The following is a 19,947-nucleotide window of genomic DNA, read 5'->3' on the forward strand; positions in this document are numbered from 1 at the left end:
ACTCCAATGCTCCCAGGCTGCTCTGGTGGCTGCCAGCGATTATGAGCAGGTTCCTGACATCAGTCAGACCTTAGTAAACATTCTTCCTCTGCCACTTCCTAGCTTTATGGCCCAGAGTAAGTTACCCAACCTTTCTGGGCCATGATAAATAGGAATACTAATGGCTCCTAGCCCAGCAGGCTGTGGAAGGGATATGTAGGGTCCGGAGGCAGGCAGGACCAGCTAGTGCTGCCACACAGCGCTTGCTTTGGGGGAGGAGGAGGGATTGGCAGCCACTGTCCTGACAGCTGTGCCAACAGCTCTGCAACACCCAACACCAGACTCAGGGATGCCCCAGGGTGTCAGCCGTCTGCAGGTCCTCTAGAAAACCTCCACCCGAGGAAGAAGAAAAGAAGCCGGTGATTGGACAGACTTGACAAACTGCCTAGAACCATCCAGGAGAACATGTACATCAGTGGGCAGAGACTGACAAGCTCTGCCACCCTCTAGGTCCCGGAGCCCGATCCCTAGCCGGGCAGGGAAGGCTTTTGTTACACTCTCTTTGCTATGAGTGCAGTTTACAGAAAGAAAGAAAAAAGAACAAAGATCTCAGTCTACTGATCCCACCCTGTTGGAAGCTCAGAGCTTTGAAATGCTTTTACCAGAAAAAAAGTTTAATCTCTTTGCTATGAGTGCAGTTTACAGAAAGAAAGAAAAAAGAACAAAGATCTCAGTCCACTGATCCCACCCTGTTGGAAGCTCAGAGCTTTGAAATGCTTTTACCAGAAAAAAAGTTTAATTTCAAGATAAGCACTACAGCCCCACACCCGCTCTGGCTTCCCTCTCCCCCTTCCAGGACACCAGCCGGGAACAGATCAGATGAGGTTAATTACGATTCTGCTTTATGCTCTTAACGTTCCACTGCAGAATATGATTATGACAATGGTAAAAGGAGGGGAAGCCTTGGCCTTTTCCCTGGCCTCCTGCAGACAAAGGCGCTGGCGGTCTCCCGAGGCCTGGCTGTCGGCTGCTGGGCGAGGGTTAAGTCATCCATTAACCCTCCCAGCTTGGAATGCCGGATGATCTCAGTCGTCAGGGGGAATAAATCACTTTCTGCAGGCTGGATGGCTCCTCCTCTCCAGGATGTGTTTTGGAGAGGGTCTGGGAGAGGGGATGACTGCAGATGAAGAAAACCCCAATGCACCCCAGCTGCATGTTTATGTTTTGCTCTGTTTTTTTGAGAGGCTTGGCCAGGACACCTGGGTTTCTCCCTTGGGTGATGCTCTGTCGGAGCTCCCATCGCGTAGCTGTGCTCTGTGTACATCAACGGCCAGCGATCTTCAAGCACACCACATGGGTAGGCGGCCTGTAGCCCGGTGCAAATGCACGGCCAGTGGCTCTGCCCACCCTGTCCACTGTAGGACGTGCTGTTCAAACTGGCCATGTGTGTCACATATCCTCTTCTGTCCCTCTCCACCACATCCCACCCTGTCCTCAAGATAACTCTCATCCTGCTCATGAGAAGAAAGAGTCACTTTTCTTCAGTTTCTCAGCTTGCCTTGGCAGAAAGTTAGAGAGCATTTTGTTTCTTTGCCTCAAAAATCATTGATGAAGTTTTCCTGAAGTCTTTAACACCATCTTACCTGGCCCTGGTGAGATGTGATTTCCATCAAGGAGCAGCTCATTTTTAGAAGGAAAGTGTCACGGGGCTGGGCGTCTGTTTTGTTGATTATTTGGCATTTATTTGGAGGAGGGGGATGGTCCAGGTGATGTGTGGCACTCAAGTCACTCCTAAGTGGCCCCATTCCTCCAAGCAGAAAGTTGGGCTTTGTCAATGGCCTATCTTTTCACGCTGTGCTTTGGGTATCCCTCCATCCCCTCTTTTTTGGACAAAGAAAGGGATTCGAAGCAAAGGACTAAAAACACTAAAAAACTCCAAACCTCTCAGATTTGTATGTTTTTGAATAATTATTAGAATTCTCTTGGAGGAGAAATTGAGGGCAAATTATCTAACAAACTGTCTAACAAAATATGGGTGGGAAAATCTGCTGTCAGATAACAAAAGTCCTCAAAAACTATCCGAGTCCAGAAAGTTCCTAACAACTAAGCTGACAGCGGAAGTCAAAATAAGAAACAGACGTTTAGGTGATAAATTCTATTTACGAAGCCATTTTTAAAGGTGTCATCATAACGGTATTGGAAACCAACATTTCTAAAACAAATATTAACCCATTCCTGTCTGGTCACCCATAACAAAGACACCATCCAGGCCCGACAGCCACAGGTGGCCAAACTGAAAAAATGTGATTACCCAGTTTTGCAAGGGTGTGGAGAGGCAGCCCTCTCATACACTGGCTGTAGGAGAATAATTGGATTACATACAGAGGGCTATTTGACATAGTTTTTAACCAGCAAATTCTACTTCTCAGACTTGGTCCCACAGAAATTGCACAAGAGGGACAGGTCTAAGGACAAGGGTGGTGGCTGCACCAATGTTACCATAGTGGAAAACTGAATGCCAACATCCAACAAAAGGAAACTGTTTGAATACATGATAGTATTGCCATCCTATGGAAAACGATGCAACTGGTGAAAAGAATAACACGTGTGAAGATGTGTAAGAATACAATGCCAAGGGGAAAAAGTACATTCGAAGAGAGTCCACATAATAGGACCCTCATTGGTCAGAATTAGATGTACTCACATTTTTATACATAACATGTTTTGAAAGATGCCATGTCTTGGTGTGCTGACTATTTGCCTTCTAAGCTCTTCTGCTGTAACTTACCCTTCTTTTCTCCATCCACATGGCTCCTGTGGGAACTGCCATGGCCCTACTCTGCCATGGTCACAGATGACCAGGGTAGGCACCTGAGCCCAGCTGGTCCCTTACCCAGGATTTTCTTACTGGGCACCACCCTGAGACCAGTCAGCCCTGTGTACAAGTGTAGGTGGTACACTGGTTCTCTGTCATAGAGGGAAGGCTGCTTGCAGGAGGAACCACTCAGGCTGGACATGGGCCTAGCCTGACTATGCTCAGGTGCCCAGTTCCGTGCTGCTCAAGCTTACTGTAGGCCTCTGCCTCCTGCCTTCAGCCTGGGCATGCAGCTCATGCATGCAAGACCTGATAGGCTTTCAATAAGAACCCCGTTTGTTTAAGCTATTTGAGCATGTTTGAGTCCTTTGCAGCCAAGGGTCTTAACTAATAAAAACTGCAGTTAAATCTGTGGGAATATACCTCAAACTGTTCCCAGTGTCCTTTCCAGTGAGGGTCCTACCATAAAGAACTTTTTACCTTGTGTACTACGCATCTTATAATACTCAGATTTTAATTACTTCTACAATGAGCACACAGGTCTTTTGGAATCAGGAAGTTAGGTCTTAAATGGAAAAAAAAAAAAAGCATAAAAAGCATTTCATGTCTCCACCTTGTTCTTATGGAGCCTAAATGAGAAGTGAAAAGGACATAAGCAGGAGGGCTGATCACCAGGCTGTCCTGTTGAGTAGTGTGTCTGAGCTGGACCTTAGAGCTAACTTAACACTAATAAGTGTTAATTCCAAGGACTTTGGATGTACTTTCTTGAAACTTGGATGACAAAGCACTTCTCTTTTTCATGAAAGATGACTATTAGAACAGCCAGATCTAGTCCAACTGCATTCCCTGAAGCTTGCCGATGCTGGTGGCACGGGCCTGTCCCTACTGGATGGCTGTTTCAATCCAGTCACCCTTTCAATAAACATGATTCCACTGTCCTCAACCTTTTGCCCCAATGAAACTTTATGGTCATCCAGACTGGCTTAGAGGGTGAGGGCCAGCATATCTGGAGCTCTGCTGCCTTCCATTCCAATTTGGGGATCAAGCCCAGTGTGAGTGGCCAGCCGGGCAGTATTCTGGCTATGTGGAGGTACGCAGAGGCTCGCGGCAAGGATGCAGTCACCTTTCTCACACGGCTAACCCTGACCCTCTTCTGATGTTGAGACAAAAGGGACTTAATCCAGTCTCCAAGAGAGAAAACTTGCTGTGGTTTATTCTGCCTTGGCCACATGTGCTTTCGTGGATTTAGATGATGACTGCACTTTCACACAATGAGCTGGAATTGTGATGCTTGACACACAGGGTGGGTTTGGTGAAGAATTCCCATTTCCTCTTCCCAAAGATTTAGTCCATTTGCCTCTTTGTCGTGATATGTTGATAAAGTGATCCAGGCAGTCAACATTACCTAGTTACTCCATCCATTAATATGATTACACTTTCTGATGATCTTGTGGCTATATGTTTCAAAAGTGAAATAGCAACGTCCCTCGGCTCCTGCCAGCAGAATCAGCTGAAGGTTGGCTATCATTTTTATTCTCCTTACTGGTTTACTTCTCCTGTGCTGCTACTTTCTAAAACCATTATCCCTCCTGTCAACAGGCGCTGCTCACGTGCTGCCAGAAATGCCCCCAGAGGCCTGATACTCAGCATTCCTTTCCTGAGACCTTGAGGAACAGTTATCTGATGCTCTGATTGGAATCCTCCATGCCAGGGGGTTACAGGGGAGGAAAGGGATTTACTGGGCCGCATAAAGTTCCAATTCAGAAAGTGCCTTTTCTTTTTTTTTCTCATAAACTTGACATGTGGGAATGTCTGAGCCAGGATGGCCAATTTACAAACAAAATTACTATAATTATTATAATTATGAAGGACCTGGTGGTATGGGACTTTAGTCTGAACCCGTGTTTCACATAAAGTAGTCTAATTGTATCAGCTTCTAAGAACGTGGAGTATCACAGGCATGCCTGTGTGTGGTTCTTCTGTACCCGCTCTGAGCTGCTTTGATTTGGGCAGGAGGGTGAAAGTGAATTTTTTTTTTTTTTTGGTCCTTTTTGAGACTGGCTGCACCGTGCTCAGCCAGTGAGCGCTGTGAGCGCACCGGTCATCCCTATATAGGATCTGAACCCGCGGCGGGAGCGCTGCTGCACTCCCAGCGCCGCACCCTCCTGAGTGCACCACGGGCTCGGCCCGAAAGTGAATTTTTAAGGAGAACTGACTATAGTCAGAGCTAAAGGCCTCTGTACTTTGAAAGGAAGACCAATTTGAGACTGAAATTAGTTCAAGGGCCATTCTTTAATGAGGCCATCCTTGAAAATAGGAACTCTGTATTCTCAATTTATCTCAACCTGCAGAAATACAATAGAAAAAATTAGGTTTTTCTAAGAAACTGGTTTCAAAATCAAGGCTCACCTATATGTTAAAGCATTTTAAACAAATATCCAAAAGCAGGATCTCCACTAAATAGATGGTGAGAATATTATTCTCACTCCTGACAGACTCCAAATTTGTCTGATTCAGATAAAAACGACAAAATTATTTTTTGGAGTGGAGAGGTATGAGCAAATGATCTGTGACACAGACTTCATAAGCTACTGAAACAGCACATGCTTCCTGTCAACCTGATTCTTGCATTCGCTAATTCAACAGAACGTTTTCTGACAACATGAGAACTTCATTTCTACACTAAATGAACGAGGAAATTATAGATTACACACATCTGGAAAAGTCATTAAAAGGAGCATCTGCTTTCTGTATTTAAACAGAAGAATCTGGTTTTAAGGAAAAAAATGATAATCTGTGCTTCACTGAATAAGGTAATTGTTTCTGGAGTCAAGAAGAAATAGGTCCCTTTTGTCTGTGGGCACCTGGCCAAGTGTGGCACTGGGAATGACCCTTCTCCTGGGACACTGTTCTGGTAAATGGATGTGCTGAGCCAGCTGGCTGGGTCCTGCCAGTGGCAAAAAGAGGTGGGAACATTAAATTGCTTTTAGGCACCAAAAAAATCAGGATTTCTCTGCTGGCTCTCGAAAGTCAATCTACCCTTATGAGGTTCTGGTCACTTAATCTGCAAATAGACACTGTTTTGTAATGTCATGAGATCCCATGTGGTGTAGTGGGAAGGAAGATATCTCTGAGCCAAGGTTTTCTCACCTGTGAAAATTGGCTCTCGAAAGTCAATCTACCCTTATGAGGTTCTGGTCACTTAATCTGCAAATAGACACTGTTTTGTAATGTCATGAAATCCCATGTGGTGTAGTGGGAAGGAAGATATCTCTGAGCCAAGGTTTTCTCACCTGTGAAAATGGGTAAGTTACCCTTCCTTGTCTTTCATGATTGGGTAATCTCAGAAGTATCTCTAACAAAGTAACTTCTAGACTGAGAACTGGTACATAAAGGGAAGTCATTCATGTTTTTAGGGCTTCAGTGGCAAGAAATGAGAATGCTAGAAGAAGCTTCATTCTGGCTCCCTATCCCCATCCAAAAAAATCAAAGGCTGCAGCAGATTATGCTCAGCAAGATCTTCACTGCTCTCCTCCTAATCTTTTTCAAGTACTCACTTTAGTGTTCTACATTCACAGTCCATGAACTTGACCTCAGGTCATGATTAAGTGCCTGCTAAGCACAGCTGTGAATGTAGCATTACTCCATGAGGCAAGAGAGGTGGGAGAAGAGGCTCTGGCCTGGAGGAGCTCACCAAGGACAGAGGCCCAGGAGGATGGGGGCGTGTCACCTGGAACTAGGACCTGTGGACTGGACCTTGGGTGCTGAGGGACTGTTTGCAGCAAATGGGTCTTAGCTACCCCTTATGCTTCCTGGAAATCAGGAATCATAAGGAAATGGAGAACAATAATATAGGAGAAAGAGCACAAGACAGAAAGGTAGGTTCACATTCCATCTCTACAACTTTCTAGACTTTTCTGGACTGTAGTTTTCATGTTGGAAAAATGAGATGGCCACTTTCTAGCTCTGACTCCTTCTTGGGTAAAGCAGGCTGCAAGCCTGAAGCAAATTCTGGCCTTACCCCAGGCCACACAGTCCCCAAGAGCTGGGTTACTGCATGGCATGCCCACTGAGCAGATGACATATGGACACACGTCCATGTCAGGGCAGAAAGGCTGGGCATTACCTGGTGTGGCTGTTGGAGGAGAGGCTCTCCCAGGGCTGCACGCTGCAGCCGGCCACGGCAAAGGCTCCCCCGCAGCTGCCGTCCAGTTTCATGAGCAGGGCTTTGGCGGCATTCTCGGCCGTCTTCCGGCAGTCATGAGCTCGCTTGAGCATCTGAGTGATGTTTTCATCCCCTGACTGGTCTCCTACATTGCAGAGATGCCAATGGATTAATCAACACAGGTCTGGAGAAGGCAAGCCTGGGAATGAGTTTGCATAATCAATTCTCAGTTACTCAGGACAAAGGTGGCATGGGGGAGAGGAACCAGCAGTGGCCTGTCAGCGAAGAGATCAGCATCCTAAGAATGGCTCGTCACAGGGCAGTTCTATGTGAGAAGGCATCTCTCTGCTCTGAGCGCCACTGTCCTCATGGACAAATGAAGGGGTTGGCAAATGTGACCTCCAAGGTCTGTTTCCAGCTCTAAGATTTTATGATTTTCCAACGTTCAGCCTCCTGGCTTCTCCTCCCACTCAGTAACAAGTCTACTGTTTGGCCACTCTTCCGTGCACAGGCACTTCTTTAAGAATAAGGGCAGGGAGAAACTGAGGCAAAATTGTGCCACATCTCCACATGTCTATGGCTTTGGTTAGAGCTTTGTGTGAGGGCCAAGAGAGACAAAACTAGTGGTTTGGATAAGGGTGGCTCTGTATTTTCTGCACTGATGCTATCCCTGACCCTTCTCTCAGCTTGGTAATGGTGGCCAATTCAAATGCTTCCAGGAGCCAGGAAACTGGGCTGGAGCAGAACATTAGGGCATGGTAGGCGCCAGCACAGAGCCAGGCAGTGAAGTCCCTGCCCAAGACATTCCTCTTCTTGTTGTATTTTAAAAACTGTGCTGGAAAAGGCAAAGCTATGGAGTAAAAGGATCAGTGGTTGCCAGGGGTTTGGCAGGGTGATGAGGGAGAAATGAATACTGGAGCACAGAGGATTTTCAGAGCAGTGATACTACAATGGTAGATACACGTCATTATATATTTGTCCAAACCCACAGAACATGCAACACTAAGAGTGAACTGTAATATAAACTATGGACTTGGGGTAATAGTGATGTGTCAATGCAGGTCCATCAGTTGTAACAAGTGTACCATTCTGGTGTGAGATGTGGACAATGGGGGAGGCCGTGCATGTGCATGGGCAGGAGGTATATGGGAAATCTTTATACCTTCCTTTCAATTTTGCTGTGAATCTAAAATTGCTCCCAAAACATAAAGTCTTGAAAAAATAAAACAAAACAAAAACTGTGCTAGCCAGACAAGTCACTAGTTTGCTACCTGTACAGATCCATGCTCTTTCAAATATTTTCAAGTGAAATCTTATGCTGAAGGACACAAAATGGTAATGTTAACATACAAAAAATGGTAACTGCAGGACTGGATGAAGTAGGCAGGGGTGTGCGTGGGGAGATACGCTCAGCTTCCCCATCCTCCACTGTTGAGGCCCAAAGAAATTCCTCCAGCTTCCCAGGGCACAGTTTGAAAACCACTGGCCTAAATCATCTAGAATGAACATAATGAATGCCTGTGAAATCAACAAGAAATGAAGGAAAAATCACAGTAATTGATACCATGGGTAGATTTCACAAACTAGTTCTTGCTTTGCTGTGCAACAAATATGTGGCACGCTGGGACAGAGTGACAGGTCTTCTGCTGTTGTCAGCAGAATAGAAGAGTGAGATTTAATGGGGGCGGCTAAAAATTAAGCCAATCCTCAGCCCTATGGAGTGGGCAGGAAATTGGAGTGGGCATGTCCTGCAAGCTAAGACCCCCTGGACCTCCCTTTGGCCATTTCTCTGACAACCTTCGTGCCTTTCTTCTTTCTACAAATAAAATATTTTACATACATCTCACCACCCGACTGCTATTTGAATTCTGTTCTGAAGCGGGCATGATATTATTGACTGGGTCATCTTATAAATATATACATGAACTACCCAGTATTAGGTAAATACAAAGCATTTCATTATTGATTTTAAACATTTTAAATGCAAGTTTGTTTAAGCCTTTTCAGCTCCTACCAAGTTAACTGCACTGAGTAGGTACAAGCCTAATAAAAGGTACCTTTTGAGGACGGAACAGGTTAAGACAGTCTTATGATACAAACTGAAAATAAGATGATTGATTGTTTTCTTTTAATTAGTCATTTTTCTTAATACATGTATATATTTAAGGACAAAAAAACCTGACAGCAAGCCAAGATCATTTTAGGATCTGTTTCATATGAGGAATAAAGTTTTATGATTCAGTTAAAAGACCCTGAAAAATGAAGTTTCTAATGGAAATGCTGGCAAACCTTCTAATTCTGGGCTGGTAATACTATTTAAAAAAAAAAACCCAGGAGGAGGAGTAGAGGATGGCCACCCATACTAATGAAGGCTTGTTCCCTTGTTGGATAGCGTGGATATGAAGCAGGAAATTAATACCCAGGTTACTTCCCTTCCTTTAGATTTGCTTCATATCCACCCATACTAATGAAGGCTTGTTCCCTTGTTGGATAGTGTGGATATGAAGCAGGAAATTAATACCCAGGTTACTTCCCTTCCTTTAGATTTGCTTCATATTCCTGTGCATGTCAAAATTGAAAAAGGAAAAATGCATGAGTGTTCAGAATTCAGTGCAAAAGAAAACCCCAGGCAAGGAGAGAGGTGCTGGTGGGGACAGGAGGAAGCATTTAGATGACAACCTTCTTTCTAAGGGGTACCCTGGAAGGACAAGCCCTAACAGAAGCTCACAGCTCAAAGCCAGTCCATGACAAATGACTGGTCACCATGGATGGGGACACCTGGCCTGCCCATGCCACCCACCTTCAGCTCTGGAGTGATCTGGTCACTTCGACTTTCTGTTTACTTGCCTTTGCTTCTCCAGTGCAGCCACTGTGATAACGCACAGCCTAAGGCAGCGTCTGGGGCTCAGTGCTGCATGCAGAGATGGCAGCCTTTTCCCCTGGCTCTCTGTCTTCTCAAGCACTATTTCTATTGCAGTCTTCCTCATGTCACTGCAGGGCTCAGAGCCGCAACCACTGGCCGCATTTTAGGACTTATACCATTTTCAATAAAGTACCCCTTCCACTGACTCAGAACTGAAGGATAGAGTAGGGAGTGGGGGAGGGCAGTGTGATCTCAATGTACAAATCAGGCCAACAGGGGCTGGCTGGTTAGCTCAGCTGGTTAGAGCACGGCATTATAACACCAAGGTCAAGGGTTTGGATCCCTGTGTCAGCCAGGTGCAAAAAGAAAGAAAGAAAGAAAAATCAGGCCATGACCCCTCGGATGGGGGAAAGGGAAGGTGGCAGAGGTCAGCAGATACACCTGCTTCACCGGGGCTGACAAGGTCGGGGTGTGAAACTCCTTCTTCTTTATTCGTAAGACACCTGGAGATGAAGGAGCTTCAAAATGACTCACAGGAACAAACCTGGAGAACAGGCACAGCCAATGAAGCAACGAGACAAGGCAAAGGCCACATGGCAGCAGAGGACCCCTCAGCAGCCAGCACCACAGGGAGAGGCTGTGGAAAAGTTGGCCCCTTAATCGCCAGCGTGGGCCTCCCGTTCCATCTGGTCCTACTGTCAGCCCAGGAGAATATGTTTCCTAAGAGGCCCTGTTTGTTTTAACTTGTCTGTTTCCACTCCAGTTCTTACTGCATTCAACATAAACAATTTACCCACTCAGTCATGAGGAAAAACAAAAAACACACTTGACAGGCGAATTGCACATTGTTGGGAGATGATTCAATGCCAGCAGCTGAGACAGGGGTAGTGGAGCAAGAGGCAGGGAGAGGAGACAAGGAAGCTGGACGCAGGGACTCAGGAGACACTTACCAGGGGAGGATCCCACGCCCGCCGCTCGGAACTGCCCCAGGATGAGGCTCTGTTCGCTCTCGGCCAGCGCCAGGAGGAGCTCGTAGGCTTCGATGCACTGCTCGCTGAAACACAAGCACACGCGTCCTCAGTTCTGGCATCTTCCATGCAGCACCACCTCCTGGGGAGAAGGCAGTGCGGGATCTGCCTCAGCCTCCCTATCCACATAAGCAAGGAACCACAAAGCCAGTGGCTTGCTCTCTTCTCCTACATTGGTCTTTTTTTTTTTAAACTTTAAACTAGATTCTAGAAAAATACAAGGGAAGCAATAAAAGTGGGAGAGCTAAGTTTGTTGTCTCTCTGATGATCAGCTAAAAAGGAAATGGGATATGCCTAAGCTAGTTGGCCTCCCAGGTGGCCCCAAGGAGCCCCACATCCTGGTACCCAGACCCTAGTGCCGCCCCCTTCCACATTGTGCCAGGGTTGGTCTGTGTGACTAATACAATATGGCAGAAGTGATGTTAAGTCACTTCCAAGATCAGGTTATTAAAAAACACTGTGACTTTAATCTTGGTCAGTCTCTCTCACTTCACTTTCTCTCTGATCATTCTCTCTAGAGGAGACCAGTTACTACGTCTTGAAGACTCTCAAGCAGCCCTTGAGAGAGGCACATGTGGTGAGAACTAAGGCTTCCAGCCAATAGCCAGGGAAGAACTGAGGTCTCCAGCCAATGGCCACATAAGTGAACCTTCTCAGAAGCAGATTCTCCAGCCCCAGTTAAGATTTCAATGACATAGCCCTGGCTGAGAGCTTGACAAGAGCCTCATAAGACACGGTGACCAGAACCACTTAGGTAAACCACTCCCACATTCCTCACCCATGAACCTGTGACACAATAAATAGTTATATAGTAGGTAACTAATACCCATAAGGAGATGATTTTGACCTAGACTTGCACTACATTCAATACCATAGCTACTAGCTACATGTGGCAATTTAAATTAAATATTTTTAAGTCAAATAAAATAAAAAGTTCAGTTCCTCCACTGCTGGAGCCATAGTTCATAAGCTCAATAGCTACACATGGCTAGTGGTTACCAAACTGGACAGCACAGATAGACAACAGTTCCATCATCACAGAAAATTCTGCTGGAAGCTTGTAAAACTGTCTCATGAAACACTCTTAGGCCATCACAAAATGTCTGGCAAGAGTTTGAGTTTTGATTTCTAAGAAGATGAAAAATAGTCACTCTTTGTGCCCGTCGTCTATCGAGCAAACAAGGTGAAAGATCAGAGGATGGTCCTTTTCCTGCAGCCTGAGACCCACATGGACACTTGTGCATACGGGAGGAAGAGCATGTGGTCTTTTTTTTTTTTTTAAAGATGACCGGTAAGGGGATCTTAACCCTTGGCTTGGTGTGGTCAGCACCACGCTCAGCCAGTGACCGAACCGGCCATCCCTATATGGGATCCGAACCCGGGGCCTTGGTGTTATCAGCACCGCACTCTCCCAAGTGAGCCACGGGCTGGCCCCGGAGGAAGAGCATGTGTGTGGCACCTGTGTGCTCCCAGACAGGACACTGAGGTAGCAAAACGTCCTTCTCAAGCCAACAGCCAAAGAGCCTCTCCATGCCAAGCGGGGGATATGTTGCTTTAGCCAACATTTAGTCAGGAGACCATCTGTTTCTGATTGTCTTTACTTTCATCATCCTTTGCTAAGAGTTATAGAAAGGGGCCACATCACCAGCTCTAGGTGCTAGCAGCTCTTTTCAAGAGCAGCCCTTGTTGCAGGTTAGAAATGCGAGGTCATTTCTTCATCCATGAGATGTGCTCATGTGAAGAAAGACCTTTCTGATCAAAGGCAGACTGTGGACAGAGAAGAGCCTGCTTCGAGAGCTATCTGGGCTGGATCACCTACTTGCTTGGTGCATCTGTAAACTAGGATGCTTGTTCTCTAGCTTGAACTCACGTATTTTGGTTTGATTATGTTTTTTGAAGAAATAAAGTTTCTTAAAACAATATTGAACTTTTTAGAAAATGCTAACAGTAAGATACAGTCAACCACTCTGAGATCTTGGCAAATAAGTTTAAGTGGTGACATTAGTGAAATGAATCTTTTAAGACAACAATAAAGCATAGTTTTGTAGCTTTAGACAAATGGGATCCGAACCCGGGGCCTTGGTGTTATCAGCACCGCACTCTCCCAAGTGAGCCACGGGCTGGCCCCGGAGGAAGAGCATGTGTGTGGCACCTGTGTGCTCCCAGACAGGACACTGAGGTAGCAAAACGTCCTTCTCAAGCCAACAGCCAAAGAGCCTCTCCATGCCAAGCGGGGGATATGTTGCTTTAGCCAACATTTAGTCAGGAGACCATCTGTTTCTGATTGTCTTTACTTTCATCATCCTTTGCTAAGAGTTATAGAAAGGGGCCACATCACCAGCTCTAGGTGCTAGCAGCTCTTTTCAAGAGCAGCCCTTGTTGCAGGTTAGAAATGCGAGGTCATTTCTTCATCCATGAGATGTGCTCATGTGAAGAAAGACCTTTCTGATCAAAGGCAGACTGTGGACAGAGAAGAGCCTGCTTCGAGAGCTATCTGGGCTGGATCACCTGCTTGCTTTGGTGCATCTGTAAACTAGGATGCTTGTTCTCTAGCTTGAACTCACGTATTTTGGTTTGATTATGTTTTTTGAAGAAATAAAGTTTCTTAAAACAATATTGAACTTTTTAGAAAATGCTAACAGTAAGATACAGTCAACCACTCTGAGATCTTGGCAAATAAGTTTAAGTGGTGACATTAGTGAAATGAATCTTTTAAGACAACAATAAAGCATAGTTTTGTAGCTTTAGACAAGAAGCAGTTTAAAAACAGATAAATATCAAAGCTGATGAGGCAGAATAAAAGTGGTACTTTCATATATCACTTGCTTACCAATGAATGAACCGTAGTCATTTGAACTAGCTTGTTTTTATGGAAAAAAAACTGGCAGCATGTCTGAAGAGCCACGAAAATATTCTTTTCTTTTGACCTATAACTTCTGCTTCAGAGATTTTATCCCAAGGAAAATATTCAAGAATGAAGACCTTACCTGCACTAAATTATTCACCATAGAATTATTTTCAATATCAAAAGTCTAAATGTCTTTTAGATAAATGAATAAATGAAATAATAATATATAAATGATGCAGGGGATATAGCCATTCAAAATAAATGGAGACTATTAAACAATATTAAAAGAATGCACTACAGATTAACAATAACGTAAAATATATATGAATATGAATAAAGACCAGAGAGAAAAAATGAATATATATTACAAAAACTGATATCTTGTTTGATATTACAGTAAAATAATACTTAAGTTGAATATGCTAGTAGACAAATACCTGTTTACTAATACCACATTCATTACACTTATTTTCTTAATAGCTACGAGGGCACTAATGGATTTTTTTTTTTATTGTATCACTAATATTTGCTGGTCTAACCCCCTGGTAATGCCTTCTGAAAGCCTGTTTTCTACTTTTATGCAGGTTGCTCTGATGCATTTCTAAATCAAATCAAAGTGGCTACAGACATCCGGCTGTGTGTCCCCCATCCCACTGCTGGTCCCCACCTGTATTGCAAGGCCAGCCTCAGGGCCGTGGCGTTGGACTCGTATTTCCCCACCAGCATGCTCATCCTCTCAGCGTTGCTTTTACATTCCTCTAAGGTTATGGTCAGGAGGTCATTTTGGGATTTGAGGTGTTCAATACGGCTACAAAGGAAAATAAAATCAGTTTCACACTAGGATTATAATTAATTTGTCAATATTTCAGTTGTCTCATTTATATTCAGTTCAGAAATGCATGTTAGGATGAGGGCTTGTCAGATGTTTTAACAAATGTAACTGGCACAAAATAATCAAGGAGGCAACTCTAAATGAAACAATCATCAAATTCTGTGTGAATTAGAAATAAAAAATAAGCCCCCTGGTAACTTGCTACCCATCCATGGACATACTTGTTCCACATCTGCATGTGCCAGGTCCCTTGCTAGGCCCTGGGGATGTGTTAAGGAAAGGAGACAGCCATGCGACCTCAAGGCCCTGTGTGCTTCAGTAATTTGCCCTCCACAGGGACAAGTGAAAAGCAGCATCGTAGTAATAGCTATTGCTCAATAATCCCCTAGTAGCCCTCTGAACTAAGTGTTACTATCCCCATTTCTCAGATGGGAAAATGGAGGCACAGAAAGATTAACTACCTTGCTCCGGGACATGAGCCAGGCAGTTTAACCCCAGGTCCTAGACTCTTAACCACCTGCTACAGAGCAGAAGCAAAAGATGAATCAGCGAGTAAACAGGAAACTGCCCCTAAGGGTCTCTAAGTGGGAAATGGACCAGGAATGGAGGAGCACGTTCAAAGCTCCTTCCAGGTTACACAGCCTCGCAGCTCTACCTACCAGTAAGATAAGCAGTGGGAACTTTAACTTTTATAGGATTCAGAACTGTATATTCACGGCAAATGAGTCTGTGGCAAAGTCAGAACACAAATCAGAAACATAAATCTTCAGCTTCTCCATTTTCTCCTAGGACCTGGATGGTCTAGAGGAGATGATGCATTTTACATGGGACACGCCCAGGTGTAGGACTCTGAGCACCAAGTATTAAAAAGACATAGAGTTTTACATGCAAAACGCAAGCGACTCTTGAAATGAAATGGCTTGGAAGCCATCCACCCCAAGGATAAATCACAGAATCACGTATCTTAGAGCAGAATATGGAGACACTCGCCAGCATGTGAGCTGTAGTACCGTGGGTGCAGACGAAGACCCTGCTGGGTTCTGGCAACTCCAAGGTCAATCTGAGGTAAAGTGTTACCAGAGTACGCTCCTGCCCCTGTTCTCTCTCATTTACTTCTCGGCTTGCTCCAGTATACATTTGGTCCCCACTAACAGATGAAGCTTTTACCCAACTCACAGTCCTCCATGTGGCCAAACCCATCTTACGGCCCTTCCCAGGCAACACCCCCCCGATCAGCTCCTCCTTCCTTCTTAAAATGCTCCCTGGACATAGGTCATGATGGGTCTTTCTGGATTTCTTCCTGCCTTAGGGGCCATTTCTTCTCAGTCTCCCTTGCTGGCTCCTCATTCTCTGCACAATCTGTGATGGTCAGCGTTCCCTAGGGTGCAGCCTAGGGTCCCCTCCTCTATTACCACTCTCACCTTCGTGGCGATTTTGTCCAGGGCCATGACTTTATAAGGCTTTTATGTTCCCACAGTTCCCAGGTTTCTCCAGCCCAGACCTCTCTTCTGACGGCCAGCCCCACACATCCAGCTGCCTTCCTGGCATTTCCATTCGGGTGTCCCACTGCCATCTCCAAGTTAACATCCCGGAACGGGACTTTTGATTTTCCCAAGCCTTGTCCTCCCACGTCTTCTCCATCTCAGTAAATGCTAGCACCATCCACCTCACAGTATGAGCGAGACAGCTGAGAATCTTCTTGGAGACCATCCCTTTCTCCTACATCTACATCTAACCCCGCTGCGGTTTCCACTGATTTTACCACCGCACACGTCCTGAAGGCAGCCCCGGCCGTGGTCCCACTGCAGCGCCTGGTCCACTGCACTCATCGCTCTGCTTCCTCTCTTGTTCCAGCCTTTCCCCTCCTCACACCTGAGTGATCTTTCAAAATGTAAATCAGATCTTGTTCTTCCCCTGTTCAAAGCCCTGCAACAACTTCCAACTATACTTAATAATGAGCAAAATTTGTTCATGGCCTCAAAACCCACACCCAAGCCAGCTCCTCCCTCTCAGCCGCAGCGTCTTGACCGACTCCTTGTTCTGCCCGCCCTGTTTCAGTTCCACTGGCCTTTGGACACTTCCTACTTTCTAGCTCGAGGCTGGTAAGCTGGCCCACATGACTCTTCTTAGTTTGTCACATGGTTGCTCTTCTTTTCCTTAAAATCTCAACCGTAAGCATCCCCTCTTCAGAGACATCTTCCCTGACGACCTACTGGAAATCAGTCCTCCCTGGAATTCTGACAGTGTCTTACATATCTCCCTCTTGGAACTTTCTTACACGCTTACTTGTTTGTGTTTTGTCTATCTCCCCTAATGGAATATAAAGTTCCATGACAGCAGTGCCTTCTCTGTTTCACTTTGCTTTGCAAAATAGCCCAGGACACAGTAGGTGCTTAACACAGATGTGTCAAATGAGGAAGCACACTTTTGAGTAGGTATGACACCCCCTACCTTGCCTCTGGCAACCACAAAGTTAAAGGTTAAAGTTTTTTGAGAGTAGCAGGTCTCCAACTTTGAGATAAGCAGTTAAACAACAGATATAAGGACATACTGGTAGATTATTTCTAAGAACCAACCCCCCAGGTTCCAGCCGCAGCTATGATCATGGGAGGACAATGGAAGTGAGGTCAAAGGGTAGGGGCTGGAATTCTGCCTCAGCTATTTAACAGCTCTGGACTTAAGTCACTCAACTTCCAACCTCAAAGACTGTTTTCTCACTTGCAAGGTGGGACTACTCTACCCTCACAAGTTGAGGATTAAATGGTTGTCAGATATAAGGACATACTGGTAGATTATTTCTAAGAACCAACCCCCCAGGTTCCAGCCGCAGCTATGATCATGGGAGGACGATGGAAGTGAGGTCAAAGGGTAGGGGCTGGAATTCTGCCTCAGCTATTTAACAGCTCTGGACTTAAGTCACTCAACTTCCAACCTCAAAGCCTGTTTTCTCACTTGCAAGGTGGGACTACTCTACCCTCACAAGTTGAGGATTAAATGGTTGTCTGTGACAGCCTTTGTAAGCTGTTAAATAGCATAATAATGTGGTCTACAAGCACCAAATATTTCCCCCTTTTCTGGTCTCTCTTGGGTGCATATAACTAAGCAGAAAGAAACCTCCCCCAAGTTCAGCCACAAGCAGGCTTGTTAAATCCCAGAATCTGTGGAGAGAAGATCCTCACCAAACTGAGGGTCCCTAAAGGTACCTGACTTCATTAAATTGCAAAGGACATATCTGATTCAATTTTTTAAGCACTCCCAGGCCAGTGACACTGAGAAGACTGCTGCTTCTTTACTGCTATGAGGTAATCATCAGGATTGTCACTCTTAAGTATTTTGGATTTAATAAGGAAACCATTAAATTTCAAGATTTAAAATGACCTAGATTGCCTCATTTCCTTAGTTCTCAAGAGCTATATTAAACAGCTTCAAAGCAGGGAGAACTAACATGATAATTCAATTTATTCGGGTTTGCCATACACAAGAGGAATGGAATTAAGCAATGGTGGATGGGGAATGACATCCACATTTCTTCTTGGTTAGCTCATCACACTTTCAAATTCTTACTATGCTCTCCCACTAAAGACTGGTAGGTCAAGGCAGCCACACCACACTTGGATGTGATTCGATGGTCCATTCTGCCCCTGCGGGACCAATTCTGAGGCAGAGTGGTTACCAAGGTTTGGCCCCACTCCTTCTCCTTTGCTTTTTTAGCAATTCCCTCATCACTGGGATGACACATAAGCCAGTCTCTGCCAACAGGACTGCAAACCCAAACTACCACTGTCAGGAGACTTGGGAAGAATCCATAAAACTGGGTATATGGTAAAATTATTCTAAGTAGGACAGTTAGGACAGGATGTAGGGACTCAGGATTGTGCACAAGTGCAAGGAGCATAAATAGAATTAGGCAACTGTCAGAGAGAGCAGGGAGTCTAGAGTTGGTGCCAGGAACGTCTGGACCAGATTGCTTTTGCTGGTTCCTGGGGCTCCAGGCGCCCCGCGGATGCTTACTCAACATTCCAGAACGATCCCTCCGTGGTTCTCTGCAGCACAGGCCTGTGTGCTTGGCAGCCAACTGTGACCTACTTGCCATTCCATATGGACTGCTCCCAGGACTTGCTATGCAATTTGCAGGGTCCAGTACAAAACAAAAAAGCAGGGACTCTTGTTTAAAAATTATTAAGACTTTAAAGCAGTGACAGCAGAGCAGCAAAGCAAGTGTGGACTCTAAGTGGGAGACGCCATGCGAATGCACTTCCCAAGCTCATGAAGCTGCCCTGACTGCTGCAAACACTCCTACCACAACCAAGATGCTGGAGACTCCCAACCCCACCGGCCTGATATCACTTCATGTCACAATACACTAGCCAACTAGCATTGAGCTTTGGAAAGGGAAGGGAGGAGCAGCTCCTCTCTGCCCTCCAATCAAATATATAGCACTTCTCCTTACCTATTCAAACGTTCTGTTTCCACCTCAAATTCTCTAATCTTGCTTTCAGAGATGGCAGATCCGTGTGAGTAGAGTGTTTGGAAAATCTCTTGGATGTTGGAGCAATCCTGAAGTGAATGGGCCAGGTGTTCNGTTAAAGGTTAAAGTTTTTTGAGAGTAGCAGGTCTCCAACTTTGAGATAAGCAGTTAAACAAAAGATATAAGGACATACTGGTAGATTATTTCTAAGAACCAACCCCCCAGGTTCCAGCCGCAGCTATGATCATGGGAGGACAATGGAAGTGAGGTCAAAGGGTAGGGGCTGGAATTCTGCCTCAGCTATTTAACAGCTCTGGACTTAAGTCACTCAACTTCCAACCTCAAAGCCTGTTTTCTCACTTGCAAGGTGGGACTACTCTACCCTCACAAGTTGAGGATTAAATGGTTGTCTGTGACAGCCTTTGTAAGCTGTTAAATAGCATAATAATGTGGTCTACAAGCACCAAATATTTCCCCCTTTTCTGGTCTCTCTTGGGTGCATATAACTAAGCAGAAAGAAACCTCCCCCAAGTTCAGCCACAAGCAGGCTTGTTAAATCCCAGAATCTGTGGAGAGAAGATCCTCACCAAACTGAGGGTCCCTAAAGGTACCTGACTTCATTAAATTGCAAAGGACATATCTGATTCAATTTTTTAAGCACTCCCAGGCCAGTGACACTGAGAAGACTGCTGCTTCTTTACTGCTATGAGGTAATCATCAGGATTGTCACTCTTAAGTATTTTGGATTTAATAAGGAAACCATTAAATTTCAAGATTTAAAATGACCTAGATTGCCTCATTTCCTTAGTTCTCAAGAGCTATATTAAACAGCTTCAAAGCAGGGAGAACTAACATGATAATTCAATTTATTCGGGTTTGCCATACACAAGAGGAATGGAATTAAGCAATGGTGGATGGGGAATGACATCCACATTTCTTCTTGGTTAGC

General features: G+C 45.1%; 1 protein-coding gene across 1 annotated transcript in view; it reads right to left on the reverse strand.

Moving 5' to 3' along the window:
- Nucleotides 1-19,947, reverse strand: part of MCC (mutated in colorectal cancers) — a 124,224-nt gene that overhangs the window by 36,902 nt on the left and 67,375 nt on the right. The window contains exons 10-13 of the mRNA XM_008568188.1: nt 18,981-19,075; nt 14,366-14,506; nt 10,773-10,876; nt 6,921-7,104 (exon numbers count right to left, since the gene is read on the reverse strand). Coding sequence (XP_008566410.1) covers nt 6,921-7,104; nt 10,773-10,876; nt 14,366-14,506; nt 18,981-19,075 — 524 coding nt within the window. The remainder of the gene's footprint in view (nt 1-6,920; nt 7,105-10,772; nt 10,877-14,365; nt 14,507-18,980; nt 19,076-19,947) is intronic.

This window comes from Galeopterus variegatus, unplaced genomic scaffold (assembly GCF_000696425.1).
Source record: "Galeopterus variegatus unplaced genomic scaffold, G_variegatus-3.0.2 Scaffold385, whole genome shotgun sequence".
Taxonomy (NCBI): domain Eukaryota; kingdom Metazoa; phylum Chordata; class Mammalia; order Dermoptera; family Cynocephalidae; genus Galeopterus; species Galeopterus variegatus.